The sequence below is a fragment of the Enoplosus armatus genome, chromosome 8 (genome assembly GCF_043641665.1).
Source record: "Enoplosus armatus isolate fEnoArm2 chromosome 8, fEnoArm2.hap1, whole genome shotgun sequence".
In the NCBI taxonomy this organism is placed as follows: Eukaryota; Metazoa; Chordata; class Actinopteri; order Centrarchiformes; family Enoplosidae; genus Enoplosus; species Enoplosus armatus.
Window position 1 is genome coordinate 21,342,002 of NC_092187.1, and position 13,203 is coordinate 21,355,204.

General features: G+C 40.0%; 2 protein-coding genes across 2 annotated transcripts; both read left to right on the plus strand.

Annotated features, from left to right (window-relative positions):
- The first annotated feature begins 1,795 nt into the window (after nucleotides 1-1,795).
- On the plus strand, nucleotides 1,796-4,353 carry slc48a1a (solute carrier family 48 member 1a). Its single transcript, XM_070910744.1, has 3 exons — nucleotides 1,796-2,102; nucleotides 2,767-2,934; nucleotides 3,063-4,353. The coding sequence occupies exons 1-3, from the start codon at nucleotides 1,973-1,975 to the stop codon at nucleotides 3,197-3,199; spliced, it is 435 nt and encodes a 144-aa protein (XP_070766845.1). The 5' UTR covers nucleotides 1,796-1,972; the 3' UTR covers nucleotides 3,200-4,353.
- A 1,241-nt stretch (nucleotides 4,354-5,594) lies between these two features.
- LOC139289190 (solute carrier family 26 member 9-like) lies at nucleotides 5,595-11,804 on the plus strand. The gene is made up of 20 exons (XM_070910730.1): nucleotides 5,595-5,719; nucleotides 5,935-6,074; nucleotides 6,218-6,328; nucleotides 6,483-6,658; nucleotides 6,747-6,911; nucleotides 7,012-7,164; nucleotides 7,309-7,391; nucleotides 7,506-7,653; nucleotides 7,738-7,851; nucleotides 7,953-8,030; nucleotides 8,171-8,266; nucleotides 8,357-8,463; nucleotides 8,572-8,641; nucleotides 8,721-8,813; nucleotides 8,917-9,057; nucleotides 9,231-9,482; nucleotides 10,326-10,380; nucleotides 10,689-10,825; nucleotides 11,531-11,590; nucleotides 11,702-11,804. The coding sequence occupies exons 1-20, from the start codon at nucleotides 5,595-5,597 to the stop codon at nucleotides 11,711-11,713; spliced, it is 2,316 nt and encodes a 771-aa protein (XP_070766831.1). The 3' UTR covers nucleotides 11,714-11,804.
- Nucleotides 11,805-13,203: the final 1,399 nt, after the last annotated feature.

Genomic DNA, 13,203 nt, shown 5'->3' on the forward strand with positions numbered 1-13,203 from the left:
ACAGGGAGAGACATATTTTATTCGTTTGACCCCACGGCCAAATGGGGACTGAAGCAGAAAGTAAAGCAGACATGAGTGAAAAGCATTAAAACAGATTATAAACCTCGCAAAACCTCCGGTTTGCCAGCATCGTTCTGACACCTCCCCTTCCTGCTGTCTCATGGTGATACTTACCAAATTAATTTAATTATAGACACTAACAAGCAACAAATAAATTCAACATATTATTTAGAGTATAAATGACTCGCTTTGTCTCGACATTTAAAACACTTGTGATATCTGTATATATATATATATATATATATATATATAAAAAGCTGCTCATAAAGTCTGACATATAATGTTAGTTGGTCAGACTATCTTACATTTTCATGGCATAACATATAAAGAATAAAGTCCATTTTCTATCTGAAGAAATAAAATAATTACACGACAATATCATAAACCAAACAATCTGCCATTCTGTTTAATTATTTTGATAAGTGATCAGTAACCCACCTCTGGCACGCTCTTGTAAGATTCTTCAGCTGTGGGCTTCCACGCTCTTCGGGTTCTCTGCTTTTCCCCTCCAGCCTTTGCTCCTTTCATATGTGCGAGGATGATTTCTCACTCATAGCAGTGTATGTGAGTTGTGTGGGGAGTGTTGCCAGACACAGCTTCCTGTATCTTCCTGATTGGTCATGAAGAGAGCGCCCCGGGGCATGGGCTGAGTACAGTAATGTGTGTGTGTGTGTGTGTGTGTGTGAAGACAGGATGAGAATATAAGCAACTGCACAACCTTTGGTTTCATTTGCTTTCACTTCACAGCTTTAAGTAAATGTTGTGGTTTTCATCTGTGACATCCTTGACTGCAGCAAAGCCTACTAACAACCACAGGAAAGCTTTGAAGCTCCACTGCGGAACACAGATTCCAATGCTCTGCATTATATGTATTTGCTATATTTATAGTCAAACATTGCCCAGAATAAATAATAATAAATAATAGTGTGACGCTTTAATGTTTCCTTCAAAGAAAGTGACTTCCCACCAGCCCCAGGGTCGTGTTTTCATACCTCATTTGAAGACGTAACTTGTTTAATATTCGTTAACTGCTATTGTCTTTGTTTCTTTCTAGTTAACAGTTTGTATTAACACTTTCTATGATCATATGAACGTATGCAACATCTTTGTTTATAGATTTGTAATGTATCAAACTAAATTAAACAACAAATACCTTCCTAGTGAGCTGTCAATGGCCTTCATATAACTAAAAATATACTCTTACCCAGTGTACATCAAATCACCAAATGATCACAACAGTTTTGCCATCAGAGGTCTAAAGTTGCTGTTCCTCGGTGCTCCACTAGGGGCGGTGTGTTGGCGAGCAGGGGGTTTCCTCTCTGCAAAGATATTTTATGTACAAGTGATAGATGACTGTAGGGCAAATTTTTGAAAACACACCCGAGACATTAGTTTTTTTCAACACAACAAATTCAACTGTTTTGTATTTTCGAGTGTTGTATAAGAGTGAAGTACACGTACAGACCAAATAAAACCGAAGAAATATAATACTCACCGATATGTTACGGCATCGGCTGAAGACCGGGATCCACGGTGGTAGTGTTATCTGGATGAGAGCGTGTCATCTTTGCGGTGCCCGTCGGATAAACAGTCGTCTTGGTGTTTTGTTGCTGCTTGTTAGCTCGATATATAAATTGTGTCATCGCAGTTTGTGTCTTGTGCAAGACACACAAACTGGCTATTATTGAGCTATTTCGGAAGCTAGCTATCGTTGCTAACAGCGACAGGCGTCGTTCTCCCTGGTCGGCCAGCCGAGGGGGATTTCATCTTGTCGTTTTACTGTTGTTAGTATCGAGGATATTAGTTACATAATGTGGCGGTGAGCTGTTGATAGCTGCCGTTAGCTTAATACCAGTCTGTTTTTAAAGAATTACGCCTTTATCTCTTTAGGTAGCAGTAGTTTGATTTTACAATGGGAACCAGCAGAGTTTACATTAGCATAGGGTATGCTACCTTTGGCACCCTGGTTGGACTTTCGGCTTTCTTGGTCTGGAATATTGCATACAAGCAGCCATGGACGGCGGCCATGGGAGGCCTGTCAGGTATGTTAAAATACCGATAAAGTTGACTCTAATATTAAATGTGGCTGTGGTTGATTTCTCTACATGATATTGGAGTATTTAACTTAGACTGCCTAATCCTTATACAAGGCCTACACAACCACAACATCACACTGTAATCATACCCTAGAAAAGGTTTATTTAGTCTCACTCTTGTCACTGAAATCTTAACTATATTAACATTATTAGCTGGAATTCATGTTTGTGTCAGCTGGCTAAAGATTCTTATTACAGGTCAAACCTGTGCATCCTCTTCCTCAGCATCACTTTTAGGCATTTTCTCTGCCATTAAGGATGAGTGAATATAATTATTTACCGACCTCCTTGTGTATATAATATTATTAGTTGATATATATTGCAGTGGGTGATTTATCGGTCCAGCTGTAATATGTGTAGTTAATGGTTAGATGGTTAATCTTTTAGTTGATTGACAGTATTTTTTATAATAGACTAATGGATCACATTGGTTCGTCAGGAAATTGTGATTGGGACTTTTCACTATTTTGTGACATTTTATAAACTAAACGATGAATCTAGAAAATAAGCAGCAGATTAATTGGAATGGAAGTTGGTTAGTTGCAGCCCCATACAGTTTACAGCCGTGTAGGCCTAGTTTTAAAATGAAAGATTGTCTCTTTCTCGACAGGAGTTTTGGCGCTCTGGGCTCTTGTCACACACATCATGTACCTGCAGGACTACTGGCGCACCTGGCTCAAAGGCCTCAGGTTCTTCATCGCTGTTGGTGTGCTCTTCTCAGCTTTGGCGGTGGCCGCCTTCATCACCTTCCTAACTCTCGCCATCACACAGAAGCAATGTAATCCTCTCTCTTGTGCTCCTAGTTTATAATGAGTAATGCTCAGTATAACACCTCATATGCTCTTTGACTCAGGTGATTGATTTCCTAATGCTTGTATTCATCACCCTGCTTTTTCTTTTCCACAGCTCCTACTGACCCGCGGAGCCTCTATCTCTCCTGTGTGTGGAGCTTCCTGACTCTCAAGTGGTCCTTCCTCCTGGCCTTATACTCGTATAGATATCGCCAGGAGTTTGCAGACATCAGCATCCTCAGCGATTTCTAGTCAGTACTGATTTTATAGACTATGATGGACTTTGAAGGGTTTTAGGCTGCCAGCAGGAGCCGGTCAAAGAGCTTTTGTAACAAAGAGGAGGAAAAGCAGACACGGCTAGATTAAAAAGTCATCTGACTTTAACCACATGGAGTTGCAACTCTGTATTTTTCTTGTAACCTGTTCTCCTACTTCTGATGACCCACATATTGTATTCCTGTAAGTAATCATAAGTCTAAACCTCTGTAGACAGGAACTGCTTTTGAATGAATTGCTCGAGGCTATTTATGAAGGGACGTGCAGGTGGTTTTTCAGACAGATTTTATCTCGGGATTGTTTAATGTTAAAACAACTAAAGCATACAAGGAAATCCCCACTATAACAGGCTTTTAATCCAATGATAAGGTGTTCAAATGAAAGTCAAAATGCTTAAATCCTTGGAACCAAAACTAAAACCTCCTACCTGAAGCCACTCTGCTAGGTTGACAGTGTTTATTGGAGAGCCTGAATGTTTGTACCCAAATGAGCTTTTTCATAGTTGCAATTTTGAACCACAGAATACTCATAACTCTAGACAGTCACTTGGTGTCCACAAAGTCAGTCTCTTAGCTCCCTTCATCGTCAGTGAAGCAATTTGAGAAACTTTTTTTTTTTTTTTTAGAATTCACAAACTTTATTTCTCGCTTCATACTCTGCTTTTCTTTTCATAAGAACTGAAGAAAAGGCATTCCTGTGGAATTTGTGCTTTTCATCTTTTGCTCCACCAGGGGGAGACCTGCTTTTTTTTCTGTCAAGAGTCCATTTGAAAATTGACATTCCTCTTTAGAGAAAACACAAATGGATTTGATTAATAATTGCACTTTAGTCTTTGATATTGATGCCATTGTTTTGCACACAAATCCTGATACAATGGGGGGGGGGGGAAATGATGTTTTACACATTGTCATCTCTGTCTCACCCTTTTTAATGTTGAAATACACTATTTATATGTATCATTTATTTTACAGTTAGTATGATTTGTGTAAGTGAAGTTAAACTAGGCTTTGTACGTGGCTTAGTTCTGTTGCTTATGTCTACCTTTTACCATAAAACATGTTCAAATGTATTTCTGTTGTTGAGAATGAATGTGAACATGCTACATGTATATAAAAACTGAACCCATTAAAGTTGCATTTATTGTTAATTACAACACGTTGTCTCCTTGCTCTATACTACAAAGATGCAGCAGCACCCTAACAAATCAGCAATCCTCCAAAGGTTCAGAGTTCCTGGGGCAACTTCCTGCAAGGCTGCATGTGCTGAAGTTTTTCAAGCTTTTCAGTTTCTCAGCTCCACCCAGAGGGTGTAGAGGGTCTTTAGCGTAGCTTGATAAGTAATCAAACAACTGGGCAATACACACATCTGAGCCAAATGCCTGCAGACGTTGAGCTTCAACAATAAGGTACAGTGCTGTCTTTTCAGACTTCTAAATGAACTAATAAAGAATCAGAACTTCTAAACATAATACACTGAAATCAGTGTATTACATTTTGTACGTCAGCTCATTACTTGCTGCTGACATTTTCATTCATTTATTAGTGACGTGAGGATGCAAATCTTAAACAAAAGACAGTTTCATAGATTAATCAGAAAAAAAACTTTTGCTAAATGCACATTGTTGACTGAGTGATTGAAAATAATATATACTGTATTCTCAACTGTTCTTTTGTTAAATAGTGAAGAATCTCTTTCTTTACACTTTTTCTAAGTTAGTGGCTAGTTTCCAGACATTACATCTAAACACTAGTTTGACCATTTGTTCATTCTAAATAGTAAAATGCTGCATGTTTTTAAGTGCAGATATTAGGATTTTCTTATAAAACGTGGAATGTGGTAAACTTGTCAAATCTTTTCAGTTTTTTGCAGATTGTAAGACGCACAGAGTGAACTTGTGCGTGTGCTATTATTTACCTGGTGTAAAGCAAATATTTTAACAGTCCACCGACCTGTTGGCTGATCCTTCACCCTTCAAGGTTAGATTAGGGCCTTGCACTTGAAATATGCCACTTAAATGTGAAACAACACAAGTGCAATCCTAAAGATCCCCTTGTTTCCACAACTGTATGAACATAATCCTCAAATCACTTGGGCTGTGGTTTGATATTCAAATATAAGTTTTATTTAAAGGTGAAAAATAAAATGTGCAAACTTGTTTCAAGCATGTATGCTGTTGAAGTAAAATGATATTGATGTTACCTTTACTTGATTAATGATTTTAGGAAAATGTAAAGACGACTTGTAACTTCAACTAGTAGATACGTATCTGGGGTGAATTCAGTTCATCTAATTCCTTAAATTGCACATTGAGGAGGACATAGTGTTTGAGAACATTTCCTATGGCCTTAATATGTTTTGATATGCTATAGCCATGCACCAGGACCGCCCACGTTATGTGATTGACAGGCCGGCATATAACCTCCCAGACTTTGACAGAGAGTTTGACAAGAAGAGTCGACAATTCCCTGTTGGAGAGAAAGTGAAGAAACTCTTCAGGTAAAAGAACTGCAATCTCGCCGCACAGTCCACATGAACTACACGTCTTCCCATCACACAAACTCTGCCTCTGACAAGCTTCGTGTTGTGATCAAATAGTGGAGAGCCCCGTAGCTAAGACTCAATACAAAGTTTAGACATGTTTAGACTTTTTCAAAGTAACAACCAGAAAAACCCAGGCCCTTCAAAGAGTTTCCCTTGTTTGTTTCTGTCAGATGCTCTGTGTCGAGACTGAGGGGCTTGTTATTCAGACATCTGCCCGTACTGAGCTGGCTCCCCAAGTACAAGGTGAAAGAAAACCTGCTGTGTGATGTCATCAGCGGGGTCAGCGCCGGCACCATTCAGGTTCCCCAAGGTCAGTCAATACTCTGTATAATACCCACTGACCGATGCTAGCAGCTGCAGCGTTTGGTTTCAGTATGTAACATAGTTTTTGAATTTTTCTACATGTTATCATGATTTCTGTGACAGTTATAAAAAGGTTTCTGTTCTCTCCAGGCATGGCATTTGCCCTCCTGGCAAACCTGCCTCCTGTCAACGGTCTCTATTCCTCTTTCTTCCCGCTCATCCCGTATTTCTTCATGGGCACTGCTCACCAGATGGTCCCCGGTAAATCAGATTGATTTATCTACAGCGATTTCATATGATGACAGTGATAAGTTGCCAGAGCTGCACAGTGCGGACCGGCTGCGCTCAGCCCGACTCTGCCCAGTCTGCAGTATGGCAAAGAAAAAATATGTTACACACTACTCTCTATGTCTAGGTACGTTTGCTGTCCTAAGCATTATGGTGGGAATGGTGTGTCTTAGGCTGGCCCCAGAGTCGGACTTCAGTCATTTCAATGCCACTCTCAATGCTACAATAGTGGACACAGACCTGATGAATGAGGTTCGCCTAGGAATATCTGGAACACTGGCCTGTCTCACTGCAATCATACAGGTACTCATAGTGCTAAGAAATGCAAGAAATGTGAGGTACAGCGTTTAATCCAAAAGCGACACACTGACAACTACTTACGTCTCTGCAGATTGGCCTTGGCTTCATGCAGTTTGGGTTCATAGCCATCTATCTGTCAGAATCCTTCGTCAGAGGCTTCATGACTGCCGCAGGATTGCAGATCCTCATCTCAGTGCTCAAGTACATCTTTGGCATCAAAGTGCCACCTTATAGTGGTCCACTGGCCGTTGTATACGTAAGTGACTCTTTCATATTGTGATCAAAGCACATCAAAAGGCTGTAGTGGTTTTGATTTGCTAATAAATTATGATTATGATTTTGATTTTTTGTCACAGACTCTCGTAGATATTATATGTGGCCTTCCTGACACCAACATAGCGTCGTTAGTATTTGCTCTGGTCAGCAGCGTAGTTCTGATTGTGGTGAAGGAGCTGAGTGCACGCTACCGCCACAAGCTGCCCTTCCCCATTCCTATGGAGATCATTATTGTAAGTAGTTTATAGACACAAAAGTGCACTTCTTTGATTTTTGTTTAATTTCATTTAGCTGTTGCTCAGATTTCTTTTGTAATTTTGTGACTAATATACAGTGTAATGTGGATAATGGTGATTGATCCCTGTTGTTCCACTCAGGTGGTGGTGGCCACAGCCATCTCAGGCCCTTTGCATCTCCCTGAGATCTATCACATGGACATAGTGGGAGAAATTCCTTTGGGGTAAAGCATACATCAGCATACTTACAAGCAATGGTTGCTTCATGTATTAAAATGACTCATGCAAGTCATATTTTACTATTCAATTTAGATGTATTTCTTGTCTCTATTTTCCAGATTTCCAGCACCAATCCTGCCAACAGTGAGTCAATGGGAAGACATGTTGAGCACAGCTTTCTCCCTGGCAATCGTAGGGTATGTCATTAACTTGGCTATGGGCAGGACACTGGCAGCCAAGCACGGCTACGATGTGGATCCCAACCAGGTAGAAAAAACTGCATATCTTTTACTAACTCAAAATGTGTCTTTTAATCCATTTTGTAAATACCACATGCATGTCCTTGTACAGGAAATGATGGCTCTCGGCTGCAGCAATTTCCTCGGGTCCTTCTTTAAGATTCATGTGATCTGCTGTGCCCTGTCGGTAACCCTGGCTGTGGACAGTGCTGGTGGAACATCACAGGTGAGTGCTGTGTTACCTCTCCAAGGTACTACAACTGTAACTGAGGACAGTAACAAACTCAAGCTGTTGAATACTGCACCTCTGTTGTTGCCCTCTCATAGTTTGCCAGTCTATGTGTGATGCTGGTTGTAATGGTTACCATGCTTGCATTGGGAGCCTTCCTGAAACCACTACCGAAAGTAGGTGGACATACCTGTATGATGCTTTATATATATACTTTATATACTTAATATATAATAGAAAAATTAGACAAAGCATTTAAGTAGAGGAAAGAAAATCCAGGCATGATTGGTGACCTATGTAATCTTGGTTTCCCCAGTCAGTGCTTGGAGCCTTGATTGCAGTCAACCTGAAGAATACGCTCCTGCAGCTCTCTGATCCTTATTACTTGTGGAAAAAGAGCAAATTGGACTGCGTAAGTCAATGCCTTGGATGCAATATTGCAGCATAATGCAATATAATTTTTTCCATATTTCATCTTGTTCTATTGTTCTTTCTCTTCCAGTGTGTGTGGGTTGTGTCATTCTTGGCCACATTCTTTCTTAGCTTGCCTTATGGAGTTGCTATCGGAGTGGGCTTTTCCATCCTGGTAGTGATATTCAAGACACAGTTGTGAGTAAACTCCATGCAATTATATATATTTTTTTACCAAAAGACAAAGCAGCAGAGTGTAAAATGATTATTAATGTATTACTCATTTTAATAATGTGTTCCTCGTAGTCGTAATGGTTCGGCAATGGTTCAGATTGCGGCTACAGATATCTACAAAAACCCGAAGGTGTACAGTAAGGTATGAAAACTAAATATTGTTGTTGTTACGCACAATGTAAGGGGAATTGCATCAAATCTTTTTTTTAATAACTCCACAGGTCATGTCAATAACAGGTGTGGAAATAGTGAACTACTGCTCACCACTCTATTTTGCAAATGCTGAAATATTTCGCCAGAGGGTCATCAAAAAGGTACAGTGAAATAAATATTTTGCTGTCACTCAAGGTTAGCCAGGTTTGAATGAATGTGTTCATGTGCGGGCATGGATGTTTACATAGGCGTGTTTGTGTCTAGACCGGGCTGGACCCTGGCAAACTTATCCTGACCAGGCGAAAGTTCTTAGAGAAAGAACAGAGGGAAAAAGCGAAAGAAGAGAAGAAGGACAAGGAGACAAGAAGGAGGAAACCCAGCTCTTTGGTTAACATGAAGGCTCAGGTGGGATCAAGTACATATGATGTGTTTTACCTAGCAGCTCATAAACAGAAACACTTACAAAACCTTTTAATGGGTCATGATTCTACAGTCAATATTTCCCACAAAGAGTTTCTGAAAATACAACCTGTGACCTTTTCTGTGCACCTTTCTCTATGTATTTCCTCTAAATCTAGACCATATCTCAGCTTGAACTGCAAAATGACTTTGATATGAACGATGGCAGTGCCAACAAACCTGAACCTCCCACCAGCTATGTCAACTTCCGCTGTAGTGACATTGAACTGGGCGAGCAGGCGCCTGACCAAGAGCCACCCAGTCCCTCTGCTGTCACACTGGAGTCCCAGCCCATGCCCTTCCACACCCTCATCCTCGACTTGGCAGGGGTCTGCTTCATAGACCTAATGGGCATCAAAGTATTGATAAAGGTTACAAGCTTGTTTGCAGTACTACTAGATTCACTCTTAAAACAAGTGGTTCTATATTGAACCTTTTAGGTTTTATATTTTAGTACATACAGTATAAGGCACTCTTGGGGTTCTTTATAAGCACAAAAAGGTTCTTTTATATCACAGAAAAAGTTTCCTTTAAAAAAACAACAACAATAATGATACTAATAATAATGATGATGATGCTGATATACAACATCTATAGGCTATACTTTTACAAGTTGTATGTTTTTTTACCATTAGCGGAATACATGTCATTTAATAACTTTGAGTAACAGCTTCACTGGTTTACTGGCATGGCTAATGTTAGCTAGCATTAGCATCTACTTTCTTGAAATAAAACATCTTTATACTGACCATATACTGCATGGTGACTGACCTAGTTTATTCAAATTGCCGTTTCAATTTTCAGTTGACGGTTAATGTTGTAATCAGTGCATAATTCAACGTTTTAATTTCTGATGTTGAAATGTTAATGCTAAAGACAAAGAGACAGTTAAAGTGCAAGAGAAATGTCTGAATAAAACAAGAGAGCTACTAACCTGGATTAGGTCAAATGGGGTTTCCACGGACTTCCTCTTCAACACACTGCTGTAGCTCTCCTCTCAGGAGCCCCTCAAATATCAAAGCTTCTGTTTTCTGTACAAATCTAATATTGAACCTTTTTGTGACAAAAAGTTGTTTGATTTGGGAGATTGAACAACAACAACAGCATTCATACTGAACCATTTTAAGATAGAACTGTTACGAGTGTGGGTGTACACAATCATGGTAATTCCAACATGTCCTCGAACAGACTACTTTCCTTTTCTTCCCACACAGATGAACTCAAGCTACGCGATGCTGGGCATTAAACTATACCTGGCTAGTGTTCAAGGTAACATCTGAAATGACTTAAGTGCATTTCACACTTGTTGGCTCTACTGAATAGTTGGCATAGCAACAGAGACCTAGTCATTCATTCAACATTAAGTGCATAAGTTCTGTGAAAGGCACTGGTAGAAAGAGAGTATTGTCAGAGATCGCATATCTTAACACAGAGATAAACGATCCGCAATAATTGTAATTTATTGTGATATATTACATTTAAGCATCAAATCAGTGTTCTTCTCTTGGACAATAGTCATTTTATTTTGAAATACCAAAGACCAAGTCCTTGTGTGATAGTTGTCTTGCCTCCTGCAGCCCAGGTGTACGAGGAACTGGAGGCCGGAGGAGCTTTTGATGACGGCAATGTGCCCCGCAGTAATCTCTTCCTTTCTGTCCACGATGCCATTCTGTTTGCACAGCAGACCTCTGGAGAGAGGCGAGTCTCCCTAAAGGTAGGCCCCACCGTATAAAGTAACCTTATCATATGAATCCTTTATCACATACATATAGGGTTGGATTAAGAAGAGTAGCAAAGCGAGATTTACTTCCTAAGTAACAAATTCCTCTTTTATCACAGCTTTTGTCACATTATCTGGTTCAACAAGGGTAAATAGAAATACCACACAGACTTTTGTGACACGTTAAGTGCCACAACAAACAAAGTTGTAAGTTACACCAAGGTCATGCTGCATGTTACATGCAGTGTGCTTGATATTGTCTTCTCTTACTGCCTCATAAGCATACGCAACTTTTTAAGCATCTGGCCGGACAGACGTTGTCTTCAGCAGGATGTAAAACGCAGTTGCAAACATTTTTAATTCACGAGTCATTAAGGGATGTTACGGATGTGTTGCGAGTCTCAACTGGATGTAGCTGTAGCTCTCCTGTCCAGATGCCGGCAACTTAAAAACCCTCTTAATAAAACCAGTGGATGTTCAGAATTACTTTAAATGTGGATGTGTACAGTTCACTACACATTGCAACCAGTAATTTAACCCTCTGGTATGTGATTGCTTTAGAGTTACTTTAACTACACCTAGCCTGTAACATCAGTATGTATTCCACTACCACTGTCATTATTGCAGTCAAAGCAAAGTCATGTAAGTGTTCGCTGTATATGCCTGTTTGACTTTGTCCATTCACTTTGTTGTCTGCAGGCAGAGAACGCAACACAGGAACTTGCCTTTAACATGAATGAGGAGAAGGATCTGGAGCAGGTATGCACCAGTTTGCCCACACAAGCTGAAACAAAATGACAATGTCTCCTACTTGCTCTTATTCACCATGCAGCCATCATTCTACATCTAAGGGTAGTTTTACTTTTACAGGAAATGTTTTGAGCACTGATCGCTGCACTGAAGATGAGGAGAAGAAACAAGCCCCAAGATACTAACAATAATCTTCAACGCTACTGTAATTTATGGAAATGTATTGTTGCCAAAATACATTCTGTGTTTGATCTTGTGTCTTCTTGATGACCATCAGTTATCTGAATAAAATGTTTTACTTCGTGGTTGGGCGCAGTAATCGGTCCTTCACTCCACTGACAGGGGGTGGTACATACCAGCACATGAGACCCCAATAACAAGTAAGTGCTGAGCAGATAATGAGGGCAACTCTGAGGCTCAGTTCGCCCACCCGTCACAGCAACTGTGGAGTGAACCTGCTGACTGCGCAGCCATACAGAAGTGGTCTTGTAATTAACTGAGAGTGTGCATGGCCACAGCTGTGAGGTATAGCCAGCTGAGCAGTCTGGCTACCTCCCTGTGGAGCCAAGACACAGGGCTAAACACAAATGAAAGGAGGAATACAAAGCATCAGCAGTTTGATGACTTTGTTGTCTTGCAAACTCCACTAAGGACCACAGTCTCCATCCTTTTCCATAAAGCCACGACAACCGAAATATCACTTCTAGTTGTTGCCAGTTGCATCAATAGAGTGACTGTAAAGAGAAATATGTGGGACAACTAACTTGTGTTTGTGTAGCAGGTGCTTAAATGCCTGTGGTGTCTAGCCCAGCAGCAGGTAGACAGTGGTGTTGGTATGCTTGTGATGCATGAATGGATTCATGAAGCTATTAAGAAATCATCCTAAGGTGTTCTGGCACACATCTGCCCCTCTGCTCTCCTTCCTCTCTGCAGCAAATTGGCACCACAAGTGATTACAAGGTTTCTATGGCCATCAGCTTTAATTTGGAGCTCTGGGAAAGTCTCTCATCACTTAATGTGTGTGTGTGTGTGTGTGTGTGTGTGTTTAATTTCATCACCTGCAGCTCATCCTTCTCTTTCTTTTCTCCCTCATTGTTTTCAGACTGTCTGGAGAAGCCCTGATTTAATTAATTTGAATTAAATATTCAGATTGAAGGAATTAGTTTGACCGTCGCTTGTCACGTATGAGCCATTATGTCACTCTGTCCTTCCTTTCTTGTCTTTAAATGCTTGGATGTATGAAAGAGAACTCGAATGACTTTTCACATATTATGTCCTAATTATACATAAACATAAGCTATGTCCCAATTGCATACGACATAATAATTCTAAGCTGGCGTTGAGCATGAAGTGTGTTCACTGGAAAAGTGACAAAATGAAGTACTCAAAACAGTGTGCACACTAAAAAACGCTTGATTTTTGAGCATATCGTTGATGTACAATATAGCCTCGCAATACAACACACAGAAGAAATTGCAATTACAACTGCAAAATATAACAACAAATTGCAGGTGGTCAAAGGACAGCTACAAAGAAATATTGAAAAAAAAAATTTGTGAAGTTTAATTGGCATATTTAAAGTTATGGTGTATTGCTTTTATTATATTTTCATTCATGCAAAT

Excerpts from the sequence above, each read along its gene's own strand:
- slc48a1a (XM_070910744.1), top strand. The coding sequence starts at position 1,973 with ATGGGAACCAGCAGAGTTTACATTAGCATAGGGTATGCTACCTTTGGC. Across the intron at positions 2,103-2,766 it reads GGCCATGGGAGGCCTGTCAG|GAGTTTTGGCGCTCTGGGCT; the intron begins GTATGTTAAAAT and ends CTTTCTCGACAG. Across the intron at positions 2,935-3,062 it reads CGCCATCACACAGAAGCAAT|CTCCTACTGACCCGCGGAGC; the intron begins GTAATCCTCTCT and ends TCTTTTCCACAG.
- LOC139289190 (XM_070910730.1), top strand. The coding sequence starts at position 5,595 with ATGCACCAGGACCGCCCACGTTATGTGATTGACAGGCCGGCATATAAC. Across the intron at positions 5,720-5,934 it reads AAAGTGAAGAAACTCTTCAG|ATGCTCTGTGTCGAGACTGA; the intron begins GTAAAAGAACTG and ends TGTTTCTGTCAG. Across the intron at positions 8,267-8,356 it reads AAAAGAGCAAATTGGACTGC|TGTGTGTGGGTTGTGTCATT; the intron begins GTAAGTCAATGC and ends TTTCTCTTCCAG.